This window comes from Poecilia formosa, unplaced genomic scaffold (genome assembly GCF_000485575.1).
Source record: "Poecilia formosa unplaced genomic scaffold, Poecilia_formosa-5.1.2 Scaffold25, whole genome shotgun sequence".
Lineage (NCBI taxonomy): Eukaryota > Metazoa > Chordata > Actinopteri > Cyprinodontiformes > Poeciliidae > Poecilia > Poecilia formosa.
In genome coordinates this window covers 1,044,862-1,066,939 of record NW_006799964.1, presented here as the reverse complement: position 1 = coordinate 1,066,939, position 22,078 = coordinate 1,044,862, and the positions used below count along the sequence as shown (strand labels likewise).

Here is a 22,078-nt window from a genome sequence, read left to right as displayed (position 1 = left end):
CTCAGTTTGAATTAGGCTTGTGTGTGTTTGTTTGCGTTTCATGCTAAGTGCCGTAAGGTTACATGTTTTTAACATTTTAGCACTACATGTTGAATAAAACTAAGCTGAATAGCGGGTCTTCATGTGCAGCAGCAATAGATTTATTGATGCATAATTCCCAGCTGACAGGCAAACATAAACACAGCAGCTGTGACCGGCTCAGTGGAAGTGGCGACATTAATCCCTAAACATACATCCGTCCGTCCATCTACTTTTTGATCAGCGGTGCACAAGCCCGTAAAAGACCAGAAACAAAATGCTGAGGCGTAAAATCACACACACGTGCAAAAACAACACATGGCACATTTACAGCCAGATTGTATTGTAAGTTTTTTTTTTTTTTCCCATCACAGATCAAACACTCAACCACATACATGCATGACCACTGTCCAGATTAAGACTTCTTCTTGCTTTAGGGGCTAAGTTGACATGTTTGAGCTCCACATTATTGTTTTCTGTTTTCTTCATCTCTCTTTGTTAAATGTGTCCAGCATGTAAAGCTGGACATATTTCTTTTTACACTTGTCCAGCTAAACAGTTGTGCAACTAATGTTGTAGAGTTTGATCATGTTTGTTCAAAAGGTGATCCAATAGAAATTCCAGATATAAAAAGAAAATCCACTGTGCAATTAAATGAGATTAATGTGAAAATATTTACCGTCTTTAGTATATATTGTGACTAACTGAAACATGTTCTCTGAGCATTAAGGCAATGCAGGTGATGTAGTTTATTTATCACTTTATTTATAGCTTTTCAGATATACGTGGCTCGTCATGAAACCAATCTGTTTTACCATATGTGAAAAGCTAAGCCTCTCCGTCTCGTCTTTCTTTGCCAAACAAGTGATTCTGAGTCGTCTTACTCTGAGCGCAATCGCATATCCTCATGTCCACACGTCAACTTCACTGCTAAGAATCGGTGCATTACAAATAGCATGCCACAATAACAATATGTCTGACATATGTCTGAGCATAGCTGGCTGTTAATATGTGCTGTGAACACCATGTTATGTAAGAATGTGGTAGTTAAAGGGTTAGAGCTCAGGGCTGGGCCATATTACTTGGCAGCGGGGGTGGGAGACTGAGTGATGTGAGAAAGAGAGCGAACTGCGTCCCAGAGCAACACGGGACAGTGGAGGAGATGAACAGATAGAAAGAGACGAGAGGTTAGATGTCAGTGATTTAAGAGATAACCAACGCCAAGCCACTGACTCACAGCTGGGCACACAGCTGGGTGTGATGGCTGAAGAGGTCGCAGGCAAACACTGACTGGACTGACAGTGACATTGTGGAGCGAGGGTCGGCTTTATTGTGCCGGAATGACATAATAATTTCAGTTCACGCAGTATCAACAGGAAATACTTGAAGACTACGCGTGGAAGATCAGCTTTTGAGCTGCAGAGTAAAATAGGATTGAGAAAGTGGAGGCTGCAGACTTGGAGAGCCGTGGGGACATCATTTCATATCCAGCATGAAGTGGCTATATATGTTCTGCAACATATATAGTGCAGAAAACTTTGGTTAAATTTAGCAAATTCTGGACAGATGGACTAGAACGGGAGCAACCTGTGTGACTGAAAAAATAATTTGAGTAAACTCTAAAAATTTGGACTTCAGGATGCCATATATCACCACCAATACTAAAGCCATGGAGGCTCAACTCTGGCAGAAAGAATGGGATTACCAACTAATATATACCATCAGGTTGGAAATCCTGCCAAGGTGTCTGAATCATGTGGTCCACTGAGAGCATGGAGCCCGAGGAAGCGCACAGCAAGAGAAGCCTGTACAGCAAGGTTGATGTGCCCGACCATGCTCACTATGTCGTCGCTTTCTTCGTCATTGTAATCGGGGCACTTGGCATCATTGGGAATGCCCTGGTTATGTTTGCTTTCTACAGGTGAGTCCGAAAGAGGTTCTTTATTGTTTGTTTGTTTGTTTGTTTAACTTTAAGAATTCAAATAGCAATGTTAAATTCTACTTTTATAGCCCTGTACATTTTAAAATGTAAATTATCATTCTAAAAAGTCCAAGAGACGTCTGAGAGCACAGCAGAGACTTAATTTCCCTGCTTAGATGGGTCTACTATTTTTATGACACAAAACAAAACAGAATGAGGAGAATACTGCCTTCAAAAAAGGCTTTGTGAATTTGTAATCAGTTCTTTTTTATTTGGATAAAATAGGTATCAAGCAATCAGAAAAGATCATTTTGACCAACTAGGTTGTCATAACAGATCAGAAAAGAAAGAGAGTATTTTTATTCAATTTTGTATAAGTTTCCAGAAAGCTGGCAGTTATTCATAAGTAGTCCTTTCATTCTTCAATCTTTAATGTATAACTAAAATAACTGGAGTAGCAACATATTTTTTCAACAGGCCATTAATTGTAATATTGTATTTAACTACAAAGAAATAAATAAACCAACAAAAAGGATTAGAACATATTGAACCCGTCATTTAAATTTAAATACATGTTTCTTGTCTAAATGTGACATTATTGTCCACAATAATTGTAGTAACACTGAATTCCACTTCCATCAGGTTTATTTTACACTTACAAACTTTAATTTTCCTGAAGTTTTTAAATGTAAATGTGAAGATTTTGTGCCATACATGAAATAAAATAGCAAAAAGCCTTTTTACCCAACATATTTATAGACATTTAAATCTGTTAAGCATGAGCAATGAAGTGTTCTCTAATGTGTAAACTGTTAAAAAATTTGCTTTTTCCCATAGCACAAGTGCATAAAATATTTGGAACAGGCCATTACTTGTACTTACTTTAACTGTGGATGTGCCATATAGTCAGATTTAGGTAATGTTTTTTTTTTTTTTTTAATCTGATGCGTCATTCTCAGAGATGAGTCATTCTTGAAGTTAAAGTTAAGTTTCTGCTGGAAGTCCTGGAGGGAGTACATGCATTACATATAATCTGGAGAAACTGATTTGTCATTTGTGCTACTGATGTTAACTGTTCCACAGAAACTGGGTCAGTGTGTGTGTGTCTGTGTGAGGTTGTACATGCGAATGCTTGTGTGTGTGTGTGTGTGTGTGTGGGTGTGCGCGCGCGTGCCATGCACATGTATGCGCGTGTGTGTGTGTGTGTGTGTCCTGGGGATTGTCAGCAGCTCTCATATTCCATCTGTCTATCAACGGACATGATTAGACTCTTTCTCTATTTTGTTGTTTTGGTTTCTTCACTTGGCAGACACTATAAATGGGCTGAAGAACAAGCATGTGAAACACTGCTGTCTCAGAATTACTTACAGTACTTTTCATACTCAAGAAGTATTTTGATTTTAGAAACACTGAAAACAGTACCACTTGTTTGTATGATTTCAATAAAATTGGCATTAGTGTTTCTATCTATATGAAGGATGACCTAATTTGATAATGTCTTTTATTACGTAATGAGTATCCCTGATATAGTGGACAGTCCATATGAGGCTCAGAGAAGTTTGATTTGCATCCTTATATTCATTTTGATATAACTTGAATGTTTTGTTAAAATGAACTGATTTATTTAATTTGAAAAGCAAAATTAAGCATCTCATTTAAAGATGCTTACTACTTTAAAAGACAAGAAGTTCCAGCAGCTACAACTATTTTTTCACACAGGTATAAGTTTTCATAGTCATGTTGCGGTTACTAAAATTTGTTAGTTATTAAGGAAAATGTGTAATTGTACAACAGAAAGGATGAACATTTCTGCTGGGCAGTTTGCAGGTCACACTCTGAAGCAGCAGCGCATCCAAGAACTCCTCTTCAAGGAGGAGGACTAACGCCAACTCTGACAAATGCCTGTGGAAATTCAGTCAGACAAGTGATGTAATTCTTCAACTGAGGCAGTTACAAAAAACACACTGTCCATCCTCAGAGGTCAAAAGTGACAGACGGTCGAAGACACACTTCACAACTTCCACCCAACTCAACATGTTTTGTTTTATTTTGGGGGAACATTTGGATTTTCCTTTAAAGTTTTCTTTCTATTTTAAGTTGTATAAGAATAAGACAATCGTTTGGATCATATTCACAGTAGTAGACAGCGATTTTTACATTTTGGTTAATAAAAAAATCAATTATGTAGAATCTCCAAACAATTACTATGGTCTGAGATGGGATTCATCGCCTGCTTAAACATAACAGATAAAACTAGATCAGGTTTACGACAAAACACTCCACAAATGTTTTCCATCCATCCATCCATTTCTAAACATACTGAATTATATGTAGAGCTTTATTAAGAAGCAAGAAGTTTAAGAAATTGTTTTTTTTGAGTCGTTTTTAGTCTGAGGATGCTTTTATATTTATTTAATTTGTTCAGTTTAGGACATGGTCATCACACAATAACTGATGTGCTCATAAAAATAACCAATGACCACTACAACTAGAATTTCCAGATAAGTGAGTTCGGTCTTAAAAACGTTACTTTTCTCAAAACGTTCCGCTTTTCCCTGTTTTTGTGTTTAAATAGCAACAAGAAGCTCCGTAAACTCCCCAACTACTTCATTATAAACTTGGCGGTGAGCGACTTCCTGATGGCTTTCACACAGTCGCCCATCTTCTTTGTCAACTGCCTCTACAAGGAATGGATGTTTGGAGACATTGGTGAGTTTGACTTTTACTTTGAGAAAAACATCTTTAAGTTGGAACATCAGATGGGTATTTATTTAGTCATTTATTTTTTGTACTTATTTTTGTTTTTTGTTGTGTGTTCTTTTATTGTAGGCTGTAAACTCTATGCTTTCTGTGGTGCCCTTTTTGGCATTTCTTCCATGATAAACCTTCTGGCCATATCGATTGAACGGTATCTGGCCATCACCAGACCACTGCAGACCATGCAGTGGGGTTCTAAACGGAGAACGATTTTTGTCATCTTTCTCATCTGGTTTTATTCTTTGGCTTGGAGTCTGGCTCCTCTTGTTGGTTGGAGTAAGTAGGAAAATGTACAGCTTTGACAAAATATCACCTTCATACTCATTTGTTACTGTAACACACAGAGTTTGCTTACCAGCTCAGCCAATCTGACAAAGATTATTTGAACATATTGCAAATTTAATCATAAAATTTTCATTACTGTCATACAAATGTCAAAGAAAGGACTGTCATAATTCTACTTATTCTCTTACTACATTATGCAGACACTTTGTCTGCTGTAATGAAAGTCGCTCCGCTGACTAAAATTTTGAACTGATAACATCTGACTTATTTTCTAATTAATCCCACAGCGAAGCGGAACTAATAGGACATTTAATAGAAAGTCTGTTACTCCTGAAATATGGAAAACATAATGAGACACTGAAATCACTGCAATTTCACACCTTTTATCCCAATACACACTGTGTGAAATAAAGGTGCATCAAATCGAACATACATACAGTAACAGGATTCAACGAATAGCAGCTTTAGGAGAAAATAAATATTCAAACTGACAAAACTGACTCTAGGAGAAATGAAGATGCTCTGCTAATTAAATATAGACTTAAGGAAATTAGTGCATGTGCATGTTTTACCTGTTTACAAAAACCCTTTATAATTTTTTTGTATCTAACAGACGGTAATTCATCTTCCTAAAGGAACACAATCAGATTGATCTTGCTTTCTCTGAACATTCATCTGATGCTCCTTTAACCCTGTAGGTTCCTATATCCCAGAGGGACTGATGACATCTTGCACATGGGATTATGTTACTTATACAACAGCTAATAGGAGCTACACCATGATGCTCTGCTGTTTTGTCTTTTTTATACCGCTGGGAATTATCTTTTTCTGCTATCTTCGAATGTTTCTATCTATACGAAAGACTGGCAGGTACTGTAACGTAAATATGTTCACAAACATGTTTATATATTGCAAAAAAAAATCTAATAAAAATACGTCATCACAAACACTACCTGCATTTTTATTTAACTGTCCTGCTGCATTTACAGGGCGGTCGAACGTTTGGGCACTCAGGTCAGAAAAACCACTCTTATCCAACAAAAGTCCATCAGGAGTGAGTGGAAATTGGCAAAGATTGCCTTTGTTGTCATTGTGGTGTATGTCCTCTCCTGGTCACCATACGCCTGTGTCACATTGATTTCCTGGGCTGGGTAAGATCAATTTATGGATTTTTAAAAAAGGTTTTGGAGCTGTAGGGAATGAATTTTTCACAATAGTCAACCAATTTCACATATATGTTATTTAGGACAGTAGTAAGTAAAATGTTCAGTAGATTTAAAAACAAAGGCAGTAGCCATCAATGCTAATCTTTTACCAAAAGTAAAAGTACAAGTTAACGTTGCACTGCAATGTCTGGGATTACATACACTGCACACATGAACGAAAGAAAAACAGAGAAAAAACAGTCAACTTTTCTTTTTTTTTTCATCTAAGACAGTAAAGTACAGTGAAAGAGATTTTCCAATAATTCCTGCTTATATTAGAGGAACAGAGCTGCAATGTAGTATAATCCACAACACCATAAGACTGTTTTCGAGTCACTTGTAATGAACAGCTGCATTGCATGCAAAGCCTGTTTTTTTTTTTTGTTTTTTTTAAAAGAAAAAAATATTAATCTTGCTGGTAACACTTATGAGAGAGGGTTCTAGAAAATATTCCATGTTCTCAATGTTGGAATAAGAACATGTTAGATTCACAGAGACAACTGTTCAGTCTTCAATGGTGAAACCAAAGCAGGTGATACATTTTTAACAGCAAATGAAGGGGATGCATTGTAGTGCAAGAACATATTAAAACATCCATTACAGAGACTGCAAAAATCAATTGTCACAGGCATTTTGCTAAGAGTTATCTTGCTGGGAATGAAGGCGATTTCTGAAGCAGGTTTCTGATGAGTCATTACATGCTACTGTCACCAGGAAGCAAAGTACATCTTGATGAAACATGAGATAAGTTGAAGATTTTGAATCTGCACATTGGTCCTCTTATACTTATCCCAACCTTCAGTAAGCCTCTTGTACCTTTGGCTAAATGCTGGATTAAAATGAAGTTGTTTTAGTCTGAAATCACATCTCTTTTTTTCCCGGTTGTTCTCTGGGGACGGTGGCCTATGCATGCAAACACACAAACACATCTAAGCACTTGAGCAAACATGATCAGATGGATTTAAACAGCCGTCCCTAGCAGATGGCAGAAGTTAATCTCTACCCAGATATGAACCCTCACTATGTCACAAAACAAAAAAATCAGAAGGATCTCTCAGTTTTGATGCGTTATTATATTTTCACCAGAAAAGCAAAACAAACAGCTGCAGATAGCTAAATGAATAATTATGCTTAGTATTGCACCGTGAGAAAGTTTTAAATGTGTTTTCTTTTGTCTCATTCAGTTATGCCAACATTTTATCGCCATACTCCAAGGCTGTCCCTGCAGTCATTGCAAAGGCATCCACAATCTATAACCCAATTATCTATGCCATCATACACAACAAATACAGGTAACCAGTAAGGAGGCTTTGTTTTTGACTTTTTATTTGCTTATCGTTACAGGATTGCTAGAATTGTCCTTTTCTCACTCTAGAATGGCTAGAAACAAGTGTGAAAAGACACACACATTAAATCAGCCTAGATCAGTTAGAATTACCTAAATAAATTTTATGTGCTAAATGTTAAATGAGATCATTTTTCTGGATCTGAAAAGAGTGAAATATTTTGGTATCTTTTCACAAGCTTCTCAATCAGCAGCATGAGGTCTTAACGTTTTTGTAGAGTTGATGTTTGCGTAATTGTTTGAACAGATGGACATATATCTGGAAAATATACCCTACAATGTACCAGACTTGATTGATTTCTTTAGCGTTTCCCATGAAGTCACAGAGGGAAGCAGTGTGTCTGTGGTAACAAATCCACAGAAGGCACTTATTTTTTTAACTGTATGGTGTGAATTAGATTCCCACAAAATCATTACATCAGCATCCAGGCTTTCCAAAATTGCTCAAAGGTATAGTAGTTTTATCTAAATGTATGTACATTTCTGACTTCAAAGAAAATAAAGAAGAATAGTTTAGAAACTCTCTCATCGTTTTGGTGATCACAATCGACCAGAAATATATTTTTTCACTTGCATAAGCGAGAGAGAGAGAAAAAGGTTAACTTTAGTTGTATACACTGCACACAATATCTAGTTTAGTTTCGACACCATGTGCCTAATGTGCTGTCTATTCTCAAACTCAACAGGATGACTCTGGCAGAAAAGGTGCCCTGTCTGTGGTTTTTGTTTCGGGCTCCCAGAAAGGAGTGCCTGTCCTACTCCATCAGCGAATCTTCTCTGAGGGACTCCATCATCAGTAGACAGTCCAACGCTTCACGCACTCATTTCATCAACGCTATACCCAACCGCTTTGATACGGTAATGATGCACACATTTCTACATTTGCCCACAATTATTGCCTTTAATCTGAAAGAACTATGGTGAATATAATTTTGCATGCTTTTCAGCAATTTCCATTGTCTCTGCCACTTGATTGCAAGACTTTCATGACTGGATAATGACTATATATTTTTTTTTTCTTTCTATTTTGTAACTTTTGGTATCTTCTCACAGCTGTTTTTACTAAGCACATGCAATGTTTTTCCAAAGCTTAAGTAGAACCAAACCTTTTGACAATTTTTTAACAGATGTTGAAGGATATGGAGATGGAACATTTGGGGAGGAAATCAGGAAGTTCCTTCAAAAACATGTCATCATACAGGCAGTCGTACAGAGGCAGGTCCTGCAAGAGGCCATCAGAGCAGAAAACAAATAAATACACACCAGAAAAGGTGAGATAATGCAATTCATTTAGTTGTTACTTTGTTTTGGCTATTATTGCTCTAGCAAAACTCAAATCTAACACATTATTTCTCTTTATTATGTCCATATGTACAGCAACCACCTACTATGAGTGACCCACTGAGCACCTGCGACCCTGACCTGGTTTCCAGCTCTCTGACTATTGCTACTCTACCTTTACTCGTTCTAACCAGGAGGCGCAGTGAGAGTGTAAATGACGAGATTTCAAACACGTGCAATGACAAAAACAACTTCAGGGATCGACTGCACAGCCAGAAGAGCAGCTCTTTTGATTCCCTGAATCTTGGGAAAAAACCCTACGCTGAACCAAAGTCTCCCCAGAGTGTTCCTCGCATAATTGTCATCAGTCCCACCTCTGAAAGCAGCATCATCAGTTCCAACAGTGTCCGATTCGAAGATAACATTGAGGCAATGGAAAACAATGTCTTTGTTAGTCTGAACTTTTCAACAGAAGTATTCGAGGCAGTGAAACTACTCTCTTGACCGCATGGAAATATGTGTGCTTTGGACAATCAAATGCACAGAGGTCAATGTCCTGTCCTTTTCCCCAGCATGTTGAATTGTCCTGCTTGTGACTTTTACCACAGAAACTGCAGAGCAGAAGAAATTCTGTGAGGTTAAGCAAGATACAGTTCTCTGGCTTGGAAAGATCCATGTAAAAAGGCATCTTGCATATTATTTTGAGTTCTCACACACACACAGACAAAACAATGACTGTATTTTTCTTTTTCAAAGCTTGATGTTCCACACACACAAAATATTATCTGGACTGAAAAAATCCTCAGTATATTCTCCTTCTGCATTTTTTTATGAAATCAGACAATGCAGCAGAAGTGTTGAAAATCAGACAAGAGTGGAGCTATAGAGATATAATATTTTTGCTTCCCTTAATTCCTTAAAATCAATAAGAAATTGAAGGAAAACAAAACAATATCATGTTCTAACTGTGTCTTTGAAGCTCAGATAATCATTTTTTTTATCTTGTTGTGCTAGCTTCTTTAGGCCACATGGACCAGATTTATACTGGCAACAATTCAGCAGTGTAATGAAAAGTGAAGTAGTTCAAACCCTCAGGAAAGGTAGGTTATCTCCCATAACACCGTAATATTTCTCTCCATGCTCACTGCTCTGATACCGCTCTGTTGAAGTTGGTCATTCTAAAACAGTGGCAACAATGTTAGTCATTTGAGGTGTAATTTGCTGGGATGTAAGTGCATCTCAGCAAACCAGATTCACATCAAAATGTCATTATTTCATAACTGGGATTGAATATTAAATCTGTCTGAGTTGGAATAAATTCACTACACTCTGTATATAAACTGGATTTTTTAAAAATATTGGCCAATATTGTCCAGTACATAACTGGTAACGTCCAACAAGAAAGGTAAATACCAAAATGTCCTTGTTAAAGAACATGGTCATTAATAGAGTTTTGCATACAAATATATTATAGGAAGTTGAGTGGAAGACAAAAGTATCAAAAAATGCAAGACCCAGGTGGGAATTATATTAATAAGCTGCCTAGGGTGGGATTTATTGTTTTCACAAAATACACAGCAAATTATTGGCTTCCTTTCTCATCAGCAAGTCTGAAATATTTTTAATTGTATTTCACTGAAAGATCAAGGCTGTCAGTCTGACACTCCCCACAGTTCAAGAGGTTTTCTACTGTTCAAATTGATGTTTTTTTCTTACTGCATGTCCATCTGTCACCATTTTCACATCATTCTGACATCTGAAACCACAGAGGAATCACAAGCCAACATTTAATGAATAAAAATATTCAACACTCTTGAGAGGAACATGGAAACCCCAGAACCTTTTTGCAACAACTGAACAATAAAGTGAATAAACACAGAACCCAAAACAATTTACAAGAGCTTTGGTTTGGATAAGGATAAGGTATATGTTTTTATGAATCAGTTAGTTTTAGCAAGCTGTTTGAGCCATTATTACATCTTGCTGAGGCCTGTTTGTATGTATACTACAGCTTCTTTTCTTTGGAATCTCTGTAGATTTAAAGTCAGAATATTAAATTATTGTACATTTTGTAAAAAGTACATGCGTTTATGAGAAATGTTACATCTTACCTTGCATAGCTTGCACATTTTCTTCATATCAGTGTCACTGTTATTCTTTCCATGTAGTCTTAAATTCCACCTGTTTACTATCTGTTCTTTAAATCAATGTTTCCAACATTTTATTCTGTAATTTCCTGTAGATGTAACTGTTCAAAGATTCAAATGTCATACTGTTACTACTGTATATTCTGATTTGTTTCTTATTGTTTCTTCATTTAAAAAAAACGTTTCCTCATTTTTAAAAATGTAAAAAAAAAAAGTCAATATAGATATACAGACAATATCTATATTGTCTACACATTGCCAACCAAAGAAAGCTCCATGGACCTAATGAAAACTATTTTCAAACAAAAATTATGTGGTTATAATAAACCTGTTTTGAATTCTATCCTCGTCTTTAATTACTGCCTAAAGGGTTAGAAATATTCTCGTAGACCTTTATGTGTGCAATGTCAAGCAATGTTTGTTGCTGAAAATACAATATTAGCACAAAACACAGTAGTGAACCAAGGAGGTCAGCGAACAACGAAAGGCTTGTCACAACCAATGATTTCCAGGCTGAACAGAATATGACTACAAAAGAATGTCCCAATTAGTCAGCAGCAGTAAAACTGTCTCTGAAGCCATGTGCAAACCAAAAGATGTATTATTCGCATATTCAATATAATCACAGTGTTCTAAAGAAGAAATGAAGCACAAATTTTGCTAACTGAAGATATTTTGCTATTCAAGAATAACTAATATAAACTTTGTTTTGATTTGAGGCTTGCAGAGACAGAAATATTGGAAAATTTTGCCTCCATCCAGATGTGCACTTATCTACCAAATCCACTTTGCTCTTTTCTGGGTCAACGGGGGCTAACGCCATTCCTGAGTGGGAGGGGTGATACTTGTTTAACAGGTCAGCAAGACAAAAACAGATGAGATAACCAAATGTGTTAAATTCACATCCATTAAAGGGACTTTACTTCTTATGGGTATTTTTGGACTGTGGGTGGGAACGGTTGTAAGTGCAGATGAGAGAAAGCGACTGAGTGACTGAACAATTTGAGTGGTCAGTAGGACTAGAAAAGCCTATCAACTAAACATTTTCAGAGGCAACACAGCTTTATTTATGCAGAACCTTTCAGCCAGAGAGAAAAGCCTCTCATGTAAAATCAAGTTAAATTTATTTGAATATCACATTTTAGCAACAGGGAAAATTCAAAGGGGTTTACATAATGAAAACTTGAAGCAATGAACAGCAGGATACATTAATTTTCAGCGGCAAAATGAAGAAGAATCTCTATTAAAAAAGTTAAAAAACTGGTTGCATTACATATTTGCCTTTGGAGGGCCTTAGTGTGAATATTTTATGAGAGGTGATACAATTATAATTGATCAGACACAGACAAAGTCTTTTTAAATATCCGATTCTCATAAAACATTTGTTTAAATAGCATAATACTTGACTACACCGACAAAGCAAACCTGATTGGAAATAATGACAGCAAATGGCCAGCAGGGGGAGGTAGAGAACAACATTCAGATTTGATCGTTTTTTTTCCACATGCTTTTTCCAATTTCCCACCTTTATCATTCAGAAAAAACAACAAACCAAACCAAATGTTGAAACAAAAAAAGGAAATTAATTAAATGAATACCCACAATCAATTATGTATTGTCACAAAAGCAACATCAGTGAATACAGGATACTACATTTCTTGACACAATATGTTAAGTGGATGCTACAAAAACAGAATGAAGTGCAATATCTTATTTTTTTCTATTATGTCTACTGACCTTGCCTAAATTGTTGGTGGTAGACTCATTGTACTAATGAATCAAGATACTTCTGACAATTTTTGATATTTGTAAGCAGGAACAGAAATGACATTGCAACTAAAAATGAGAAACATTTTCACACAAAAATTAAAAACAATTAGACGAGAACCTCACTGATGCAGATATATCAGAAATGGAAGCATCTCTGAATGTTTACTCTCTACAAAATAATTACCGGTACACAGCCGGGTCATAATCAGACTACCGTGGGATTCCTTGTTGAATAGTATAAAACCTTTTTAAGACATCAGTGACCCCACTCACAAACATGATTTCTGAGGCCCTAGGAAATATAAAATCAGCAGACTTATTGTTGCAACAGTCATTTGGCTTACAAAACCATATAAGGTTTAAAATTATGTGACTCATACAAAAAACTCAGTCTCTTAAATACTAACTATAAGATACTAACCAAACTAAGTGTCTTCAGATCCAAAGATACATGCTAAACAAAGAGATTTGTTAAAAATAGGCATTGAGCAGATAATGTGTAGAGTGACTGCTCTACATGTTGAACAAATACAAAAATATAATTTCCATGGATGCAAACAAAACATTCAGCAAGATCTCTGTTTCAAAACCATGGACGTTGAAGTGAAATTTACTCAGTAGTACCGTTTATTAATGCCCCTAAAGCTAATATTTGAACAAACAATGTTTTGTCAAACAATTTTCTGTCAAACATGTTATCTTTACTTTGATAGTAGGTTTGATCAGTTTAAAATTTTCTTAACATCATTTTCGTAATTTTTCCAAGACTTATCTCTCCTCTTTCCTTGTCTCATGTTTTAAGTTTTACCCTCTTCTGGTTGCTTTGTACAGCTCAGAATAGCAGCTGCTAAGCCTGTTAACTATTCCTGTTTTATGATAACAGATTCTCCTGAAATTGGTGGAGAGCTCTGACCATGCATAATTCCTTTTCCACAGGGTCATGACATTGAATGAATGTACTTTAGGTACAGAATAACTAAAGTGTCAGTTTACAGCTACAACAAAATCAAAATGCTTAAGGTATAAAAACATGTGTATTTAATATAATCAGCACATAATACAGTATTAACTGCAGTCAATTCTAAGCTGTAATAGAATTGACTGCAGATGTATTAGCTGTAATAGTGGAAAAAAAATAAAATAAAATAAATAAGAAAAAATAATTAAAAAAAAAAAATATATATATATATATATATATATGCAGCCATCATACACATATATTTAGGTGGCAATTTCTGAATTATTATGAATTATTTTGAACATTGGACTCTTTATGGCCCCTGATATTCTACTACCTTGATTGAGAACCAAAAATTTAAATTTTTCGAGGAATAACACTCCAAACACAGATAAACGTTGTAGAGATTTTAAACCACTACTACATACTACATGGTCACAAAAAAGAAGCATTTAACAACAAATTTAGCCAGTTTTAATCAGATACTTTTAGACTCACTGATATGTAATTTATTATTTTGTTTGTTTTGTTTATGTGATGTTACATGGGCAAACATCACTCTCTACCTGTAGTTAGTTAGTTTCCAAATTAGAGACTGACAGACTGATTTTGAGCAGCTGATGCCTGCAGTCTGAAGTGCTGGATGGCCTATTTGACATGTGTTCTCCTTAAATCCCAAAGGAAACATTACACTTGGCTTTAAATGTCTCTCTTATAATGACCTATCTTTGACCCATGCTTTGAGCAGATGCGTCTCCATGAGGTCCAAGTGCTGTTTGGGTCTGTGTCTGCGTCACCTGCTGGTTAATGCCCTAAAAACAGATTTATTTCTCTCTTTCCCGTGTTTTAAGCTAAACTGTCATTTAGCACTGAGATATATGCCTTCTGGTGTGCTTGTCTGTTCATTCTTGACAGCTTGGCAGATAAGAAAGGGAACATGTTTTCCCCTGTGTGAGAGAGAGAGCACTTATGAGGAGTGATTGGGTTTAAAAAGGAGAGAAAAAAAAAAACTTATAACAGGATTGTTTTTGAATTTTGCACATGCTTATTCACACTAACATCTTGGGATCCTGCAACATATATCCAAAGCTTTTGCGCATATGTTATTAAAGTAAAATGTCTCAACTGTTTTACAAATTGCAACAACAACAAATAAAGTGCTGTATGTCATTGAAAACCCTAGAGACTAAACAAACTGTGGGTGATTCACTGTACAAAGATGGGTGAAGGGATTAGCTATAGGCTTATATTAGTCTGAAAGGGTCAGACTGATTAGACTGGGGCCAGACAAAGTACACTCCCCAAAATAAACATCTACACTGGTGTTTGTCTTGCTATTTGTAGATACTGTAAATACAGACATGTCTGGAAAAAAATATTATTTCATATATATAACAAAATATTTCATTTCTTTTACAAAATTGTTTTATAAAAAAATATTCCCTCCCATGAACTTAATATATATATGGTACATATTTTCTTCAAACTTTTCTTAAACCTTAATATGCAAGAGTAGAAAGGAATGTTGCTGAGCTCAATGCTCCGTACAGCATTCTGTAGAAAAGATCTCGGACTAATTTACATAACAATTATTTAGACCACTGTTGTTGTCCCTGGTTTAACCTGGAAAAAAGGATTTATATGCAACAAATATTGCATTCACCGTCAAGTTGTGAACGTGTGTGTATATAATGTGTGCGGATGGGTGAGGCTTAAGGGTTCAGCTGCGAGAATGGTGATTGTTGGTACCTCTTTCCTTGTGTGGCTGATGTATTACACATCATTCAGAGGGGTAGATTATCATCCTATTAGTCTCAGTGTGACCATGTGTGTGTCTGGCAGCGGGCTGATGAGCTGTGATCTATAAGCAAGCAGAGAAATGAGCATATGGGGACTGGAATAGACCATTGGACAGGACAAAAGACTGTAGGGTGTCTGAGTTTTTGTGCTTCTGCACTCTCTCTATTGTTAAGGTTTGGTATAATTATCCCACGTCCCACACATCCCCCTTTGTTCTCTTTGCAACAGATTTTTAGCCTCTGGCCATATTTGACAGTATAAAGCAGTGATCAAAACCCTTCTCTGAAAAAAGACCATCTAGGGGAAAAAAGAAGGAGAAGCAAAACCAGTGCATTCATTAAAAATAATGCTAAACACTCATTCATTCATTTATTCATTCATTCATTCATTCATTCATATGTACTCCAACTAGACAGGTTCAAGTGACTTCTTATGGTGCTAACTTAACCTTATCATGGTGATAAGGATGTTGATTTAATGGGAATAAGTCAACAAACTTAACAATGGTCTCTTTTGAAAATGTGGCTGATTCATATTTGCTTTTACATTGTTGAATTTTGCAAATAAAATCTTTGTTACTTTACTTTACTGTAAACAGCCAAAAAATGTGCCTGTTCTAAGGATTTCTTCACTTCACAAACTCACAGTGATATCTTATCTACCAACAAGATGTTATAAATTAACGGAGGGATTTGTTGTCATTCCAGTAGATTCCTCACTGTGATGTATGTGCAGACTTCCAATAGTAGAGGTGCTCACTTTGAAACCAGTCAAAGGTCTGTGCAATGCTTCTCTTCTGTGTTTGTCATTACCCCCAAAATGATGTAGCAAATGTTGGACTGGGACCAGTCCTTGTATTTTGCCCACGGTGGCCCAAAATGGTTATTTACAAGATAAGAAAAGGCCCATGGCATACCACGTGCAGGTTTATTGTTTCAAAAATTTAAATAAAAATGCAACAGATTACGATGAGAGAGGCCCCACTTCCCATCTTGAAGTGAAAGTGGATGTCAAGTACTGCCAGAAAATGACTTTCTCCTGCCTCCTTCTTCAGTGGGATCTCTTTTAGGTACACGTGTGAACTAAACCACATGCACCATTTTAAAAATGCAATACAAAACTACCTTTTCATTCCAGTCTTTATGTTGGCTTCTCCCTGCTGAGTGTTCATTTGGCTGTTCTAAGGCCTGCAGTGAACACCATCCAGAGCCAGGAGGTAGGCTCAGTGTGAATATGTACTGTAGACAGGATCAAGTCAGGAATGACATAAGTATCTAATTAAGCCAGTGCTATGAGGGTATAACTACAAAGTCAATATTGATCTGTCTGGACTAAAAAGATAAAGCGAAGAAAATCCAGCACCAAGGGAGAAGAACTGCTAATTGTCAGGAGGAAAATAATGAGGAACAGAAAAACAAATAAAGGGAAAATCTGCAATTGACTCCAGATTGTGTATAAGCCGAAATGCACAAGGGATCATGCTGGAGTTTGTGTAATTTAATTTCTTGATTGTATAATTTTGTTTCTTTAGCCTTTAAAGACAGGAAAGCTGAGAAAATACCTCGTATTCCCATGAAGGATGTATGCTATAATTAAAACAGACCTGCTTAAATAAAGAGCTCCGATTAACAACTCGCTACCCTTTGCTTTGTTGTTGGAACGACTGCGCTGGAGCAGTGAAACACATTTCTAACAGGAACGAGAGAATCTTTTGTTTATATGACTTCATCAAGCTCAGGGAGACCTTTTCACTGAAGCCTCTGGGGTGTGTTCTTTGGTCTTGATTTCATTACGGATCGTTTCACCTTAAAGGAAGCGGCCCGTAGCAATGACTCCATGTTCCCAAAATATCCAGATGAAAGATAAACCGTCCCCTCTTTGCTCCCCACTTCCCCTCCTGTGTCTCCCCTCCCTCCTCTTGTCATTTTCTCTGCATATCACGCTCCCACAGTCTTTTCTGTAATCCATGTTTTCCCCCGTGTTGCCCCCTCAGTGCGTCGCCTTTATACCTTAATCTCACCCTTCATTATTATCTCCTTCATTTCTCCTCCCCTTGCTCAAGCTCCTCCTCTTTTCTCCCCTCCCACACTCTGCCCATTCTTCATCTCCCCACCCTACCTCCTTTCTCTCCCCTCCTCCACCTTTCCCCTCCCACTGTCATTAACTATAGTATAAAAGAGCATTGCATCCCTCTGTGGCTTTCTCACACACAGTGGGATTGCTAGAAAGGGAGGAGTGCAGGGGAAACTGGAAATTACACCATCTTTAGTACCTGACTGGAGTTGTTGTCCTCTCTGGAATTCCCATTGAAGAGGTATGTTGCTTAAGTTTGCGCTGTAATGACACCAAATAGTAATAAAATAAATGTAAATGTTTACTTTATAAAGATCTTTTTGTTAGGACGACTGGACATTTCTTACATAAGCAACTTTGCAACCTTCTGCAGAATAAATGACTCATTCAATAAAAGCATTAAAATATTAGAAAATATTTTTTTTAGATTTTAATCCATTTTAGATAAAATGATGTGAAATTAAATCTCAGTATTACATTCTTCCCTTGACTTTTTAATCCATTGAATTTGTTCATCTCACTTCTTTTATTTCTGTACTGTACCAAAAACACATTTTTCTGTCATATCTCAGGCAGTCTAGAAGCAACTTAGCAGACCTTTTAAAACCAAGTGGTAATTATTTGATCTTCTGTGTATTTTTGTCCCGCTACCAGCATCTTTTCTTGTGATCAATACTAATTGAAGAGACCATGAGCGGGAACTACAGTGTCACTCTGTTGGGGCCGGCCCCTTGGGGTTTCAGGCTCCAAGGAGGGAAGGACTTTAACATGCCCCTCACCATCTCCAGGGTAAGTAACAAACACAAACATAATTGAATTCAAAAGGGAAGACACTCAAAAAGATGTGAGCAGGTGACAAAACAGCCTGCACTGCACTCTTATGTCATGCTTCAAGACTGTGTTTAACATGCAATGCTATCAACATGCAAAGCTAGAAAGTATTGCATTCTTACAGTTTAGTCCCGCTCGTGCATGTGAAACCATTCACCTCAGGGTAGTGGTGAAGTGTCCTGCAACTTCTGCACCATTCCCTTACTGCTACCAATTCGTCTTGAGGCTTCTTGCCCAACTTCTCCAAACCACACCGGTGATAGCTTAGCTGAATCATGTGCCATCTGTCGTCTATTGACCACACAGGAAACTCATTTTAGCTTTCTTTACATTCCCCCTCACTTCAAGTGTCTATCGAAAGTGCAGCAATCAAAGTTTTGGCACAAAAATCTTGGCTTGTCTCCCGCTGCTTGAAGAAGTAACTTGATGGTCCCTTGGTTTTATGTCTTAGTAGTGTAGCCTTTCTCTGACTGATGATCTTACACACACTACTCCTCCCAGATCTGCTTCCCTCGTCACTTTAGCTGAAATGAGATCCAGGAAGAAGATAATCCCTTTTTTGATGTTAGCAAAGCTTCTGTTTCGTTATGCTTGGAACTTTCCAACAGCCACAGCAATTCTGACACAAATACACACAGTCACTAAGAAAGTTGCCTACACTGTGTAGTGCACACATTTCTGCTTCCACAAATCTGATAATGAATGGTTTGGCAGATCCTGTGCCAATCTCCCTTGGGGCCATTTTGGGTTGCCATGTTTGTCTTATTAGTTTGGATGTGATACTTTTCCCTCCAAGCAAAGCCGTGTGAATGTCTATCCAAGTTGTGTGTTTCTTTGTGACTGTAAGTGTGTGCCTGAAGGCTGGAGTCCAAACATGGAGACAAGATTACGAAAGACACTTTCTGGAAAACACAGAGCAAACTACCAAAACAGAATAAATAGAAAGAAAACAAAAAAACAAACAAACAAACAAACAAACAAAAAAATCACCCCATGAAAAAACAGCACTAAATATACTTGTTTAAAACAAGAATCATTTGAGCCTATAACTGTTATATAAATAGTATTTAAAAAGTTGTTCTTTTCATATAAAAGCATTTTTTTAAAACTCTTTTTATGGGTCCAAGAGAATTCTCACTACCATGCAAAGTTGAGAGTAAGTAAACTGTACTTGTCAGCAGTCTGCTCTTAGTTGAACTGAGACTACATTTTATTTTATTAATGTGGTTTTAATTACGCACTGCCACAGCTTTAATGCTTGTTGTAAGGTTCATAGACTGTATGATTTGCCTTATCACAAATATATTGATGGTTTTATCTGTGCAGCAATCTGTTATTTCTTTGCTTTTAGAAAGTGTAATGTCATTGCAATTAACATTATTAATCATGAACTGGCTTGTTTTAATCAGAAATTCTCTAATTAATTGCAAAAAAACAAAAAACAAAAAAAAGAAAAAAAAGCAGACTGAGAGGTACATGTCAGAAGACTTTTGGATTTGTTTGTAATAAATATATCAGCATCAAAGTGACAGGCACATGCAAAGCATACAGATACGCATAAAATTCGTTAAAATTATTAAATTATCGTAAAATAGAGACCGTAAAGAAGCCACTTTCCTTAAAAATTGGAAATTTACAAGAATAGGTGCTAATATTTACAGTGAGAGTACTAATTAACTATTCACAGCAATTAAAAAGAGAGGAATAAATAAAAGTTCCCCAGAGTTCACTAAACATCTTAGTTCACTGAGAAAATGCTACTGTGATGATAAAACAAAAAGATTAACGTTTTGTATGTCTTTTTCTATGTGCTTCTGAATGTGAAGAGAGCAGGTCACATTTGTGTCTATAACGGCATGAAAAATGTGCAGCTTAAGCAATTAAATCACTTATTGGTTGTAATATTAATCATCCAAAACCCTAAAGCACCTGCCAAACAGTATATACTGTATCCAGTATGAGTCAAACTAACATTCTCATTAATGCCATTACTCATGTCTTTGAACGTTGGTTTATAGTGATGTGTTCTAAATTGAACACATCACTATAAACCAACGTTCAAAGACATGAAAAAAAACAAAAAAAAAACACTTCCAGCTGCAGCTACTTAAATTAGTAGCTGCAGCTGGAAGTGTTTTTTTTTCCTTCTTCTTCGGCAAACGGTGGTAGACTCTTAGCCTCAGAAGCTGATGACAGTTTGACTCAAAATGAAAATGTCTCTCTAAAGATCACATATACCAATCTCTTTTTCTTTCTTCACTATAATATCCTATTTTGTTTCTGTTTGTGTCTATAGTTTAGGTACCTTTTCCACTTTAACTTTATTATTCAAACTTCATGCAGCACATGACTCATTCCTCACAAACAACATTTTCAGTCAAACACCAAGAGCCAAATCAACTCTAATCATGTCCACCTTATTAAATCCAGCTAATGATGGTGAAAACCCAGTGTCTATGGCCACATGCAGCCATGCAAACTTGCACACTCAAATTGAAATGCACATTAGAGCTCTGTCAGTCTAACCATAGTGTCGGTTCTGAGCAAAGACCGCAGAGTAGGGGTTATTAGTGTATGCAGCACTACTGCCAAACCACATTTACACCAACAGCTGCTGTTACTAATGCCCACACATAATATGTGAGCAAAGCATGCATTTTGTTCCTAGGACAAGATGTGCATGTCGTGTAAACACATTGCATCACTGGGTCCAATGGCTGGGTCCAAAACTAGAGTCACTTATGGTGACCCTGGGTCCAAAACTAGGGTCACCATAAGTGACTCTAGTTTTGAAGTAAATTAGCCTCACTATCCCATTCATCTTTTTATTTTTAACAACTTAATTTGGTAAAATTACTTGTGCTTTATGGTTAGATCCCAGTAAAACATGTTAAGAGTTTCCCCTGTTGAAGTTCTCCAATTCTACAGAGAAGAAGAAAAGAAGCATAGTTATATGATAGGTTCCAGTGTGTTCCCCAAACAGTAACATTAAAAACAATAATAATGCCTGTCCACTTATTCAAAGAGGATTTCAGAAAGAACTAAGGGTATTGCACCACTATTAATAGCTGTTTAAATCTGCAGTATTATACAACCTTTTAAAAAATATGATGTTTTTTTTACATGTTTGCTGAAACTCTCTTTGTGTTGTGACAATAGAATATGAGACAGATAAGCTGTGAAAAAAAGTTGAACTCCAATACCTCCTCCCAGTGGTATCACTGCCATCTACAAAAACATACAGCTCAGTCAGAAACAACCAATGAGAACCAGAAGGGGGTCCATAGCACTGTCAATCATGCTTGTGTACATGCTGCTCACACAATCCCCCTGGTTTTTGGTACAAACTGCCAATCTTGAGCTAAAATGTGCTGCTTACATTGAGCAAATCATAATTGACAGCAGTGAGATATTCCTCCTTGCTTTGATTGGTTGTTTCTGACTTTGAAAGGAACAAAGAGCCTTGTTCTGATGCTATAAGTATTTTCCTCACTTTGTGTCAAAGTAAATTTTGTAATGTATGTGTTTTTAGTTCAAAAGAAAAACAGGTCAGCCAATAATATCTCACTGAAATCACCTTTGGATAAGACTATCTGGCAAACCGCCTTTGAACAATTTAGTGGAAATCCATTTGTGTCAAATGTTTTCTTTTAAAGGGTTAGTTCCCCAACAAGCAGAAGCATGTGT

General features: G+C 36.6%; 2 protein-coding genes across 7 annotated transcripts in view; both read left to right on the top strand.

Moving 5' to 3' along the window:
- The first annotated feature begins 1,100 nt into the window (after positions 1–1,100).
- LOC103135369 (melanopsin-A-like) lies at positions 1,101–9,532 on the top strand. Its single transcript, XM_007548036.2, has 9 exons — positions 1,101–1,939; positions 4,515–4,648; positions 4,769–4,972; positions 5,680–5,851; positions 5,971–6,132; positions 7,371–7,478; positions 8,218–8,389; positions 8,659–8,802; positions 8,909–9,532. The coding sequence occupies exons 1-9, from the start codon at positions 1,773–1,775 to the stop codon at positions 9,314–9,316; spliced, it is 1,671 nt and encodes a 556-aa protein (XP_007548098.1). The 5' UTR covers positions 1,101–1,772; the 3' UTR covers positions 9,317–9,532.
- Positions 9,533–17,667: 8,135 nt separating this feature from the next.
- The window catches only part of pdlim5a (PDZ and LIM domain 5a), a 51,394-nt gene continuing 46,983 nt past the window's right edge, over positions 17,668–22,078 (top strand). For 3 of the 6 annotated variants that reach the window (XM_007548031.2, XM_016669539.1, XM_016669538.1), the window contains exons 1-2: positions 17,668–17,801; positions 18,215–18,349. In XM_007548031.2, coding sequence (XP_007548093.1) covers positions 18,251–18,349 — 99 coding nt within the window. In that variant the 5' untranslated portion in view covers positions 17,668–17,801; positions 18,215–18,250. The remainder of the gene's footprint in view (positions 17,802–18,214; positions 18,350–22,078) is intronic. The other 3 variants (XM_007548033.2, XM_007548032.2, XM_007548034.2) reach the window with 2 other exon arrangements.

Bases quoted from the DNA above. Each gene is read 5' to 3' on its own strand.
- LOC103135369 (XM_007548036.2), top strand. From the start codon at position 1,773: ATGTGGTCCACTGAGAGCATGGAGCCCGAGGAAGCGCACAGCAAGAGA. The intron at 1,940-4,514 runs GTGAGTCCGAAA...GTGTTTAAATAG, and splicing joins GTTATGTTTGCTTTCTACAG to CAACAAGAAGCTCCGTAAAC. The intron at 8,390-8,658 runs GTAATGATGCAC...ATTTTTTAACAG, and splicing joins TACCCAACCGCTTTGATACG to ATGTTGAAGGATATGGAGAT.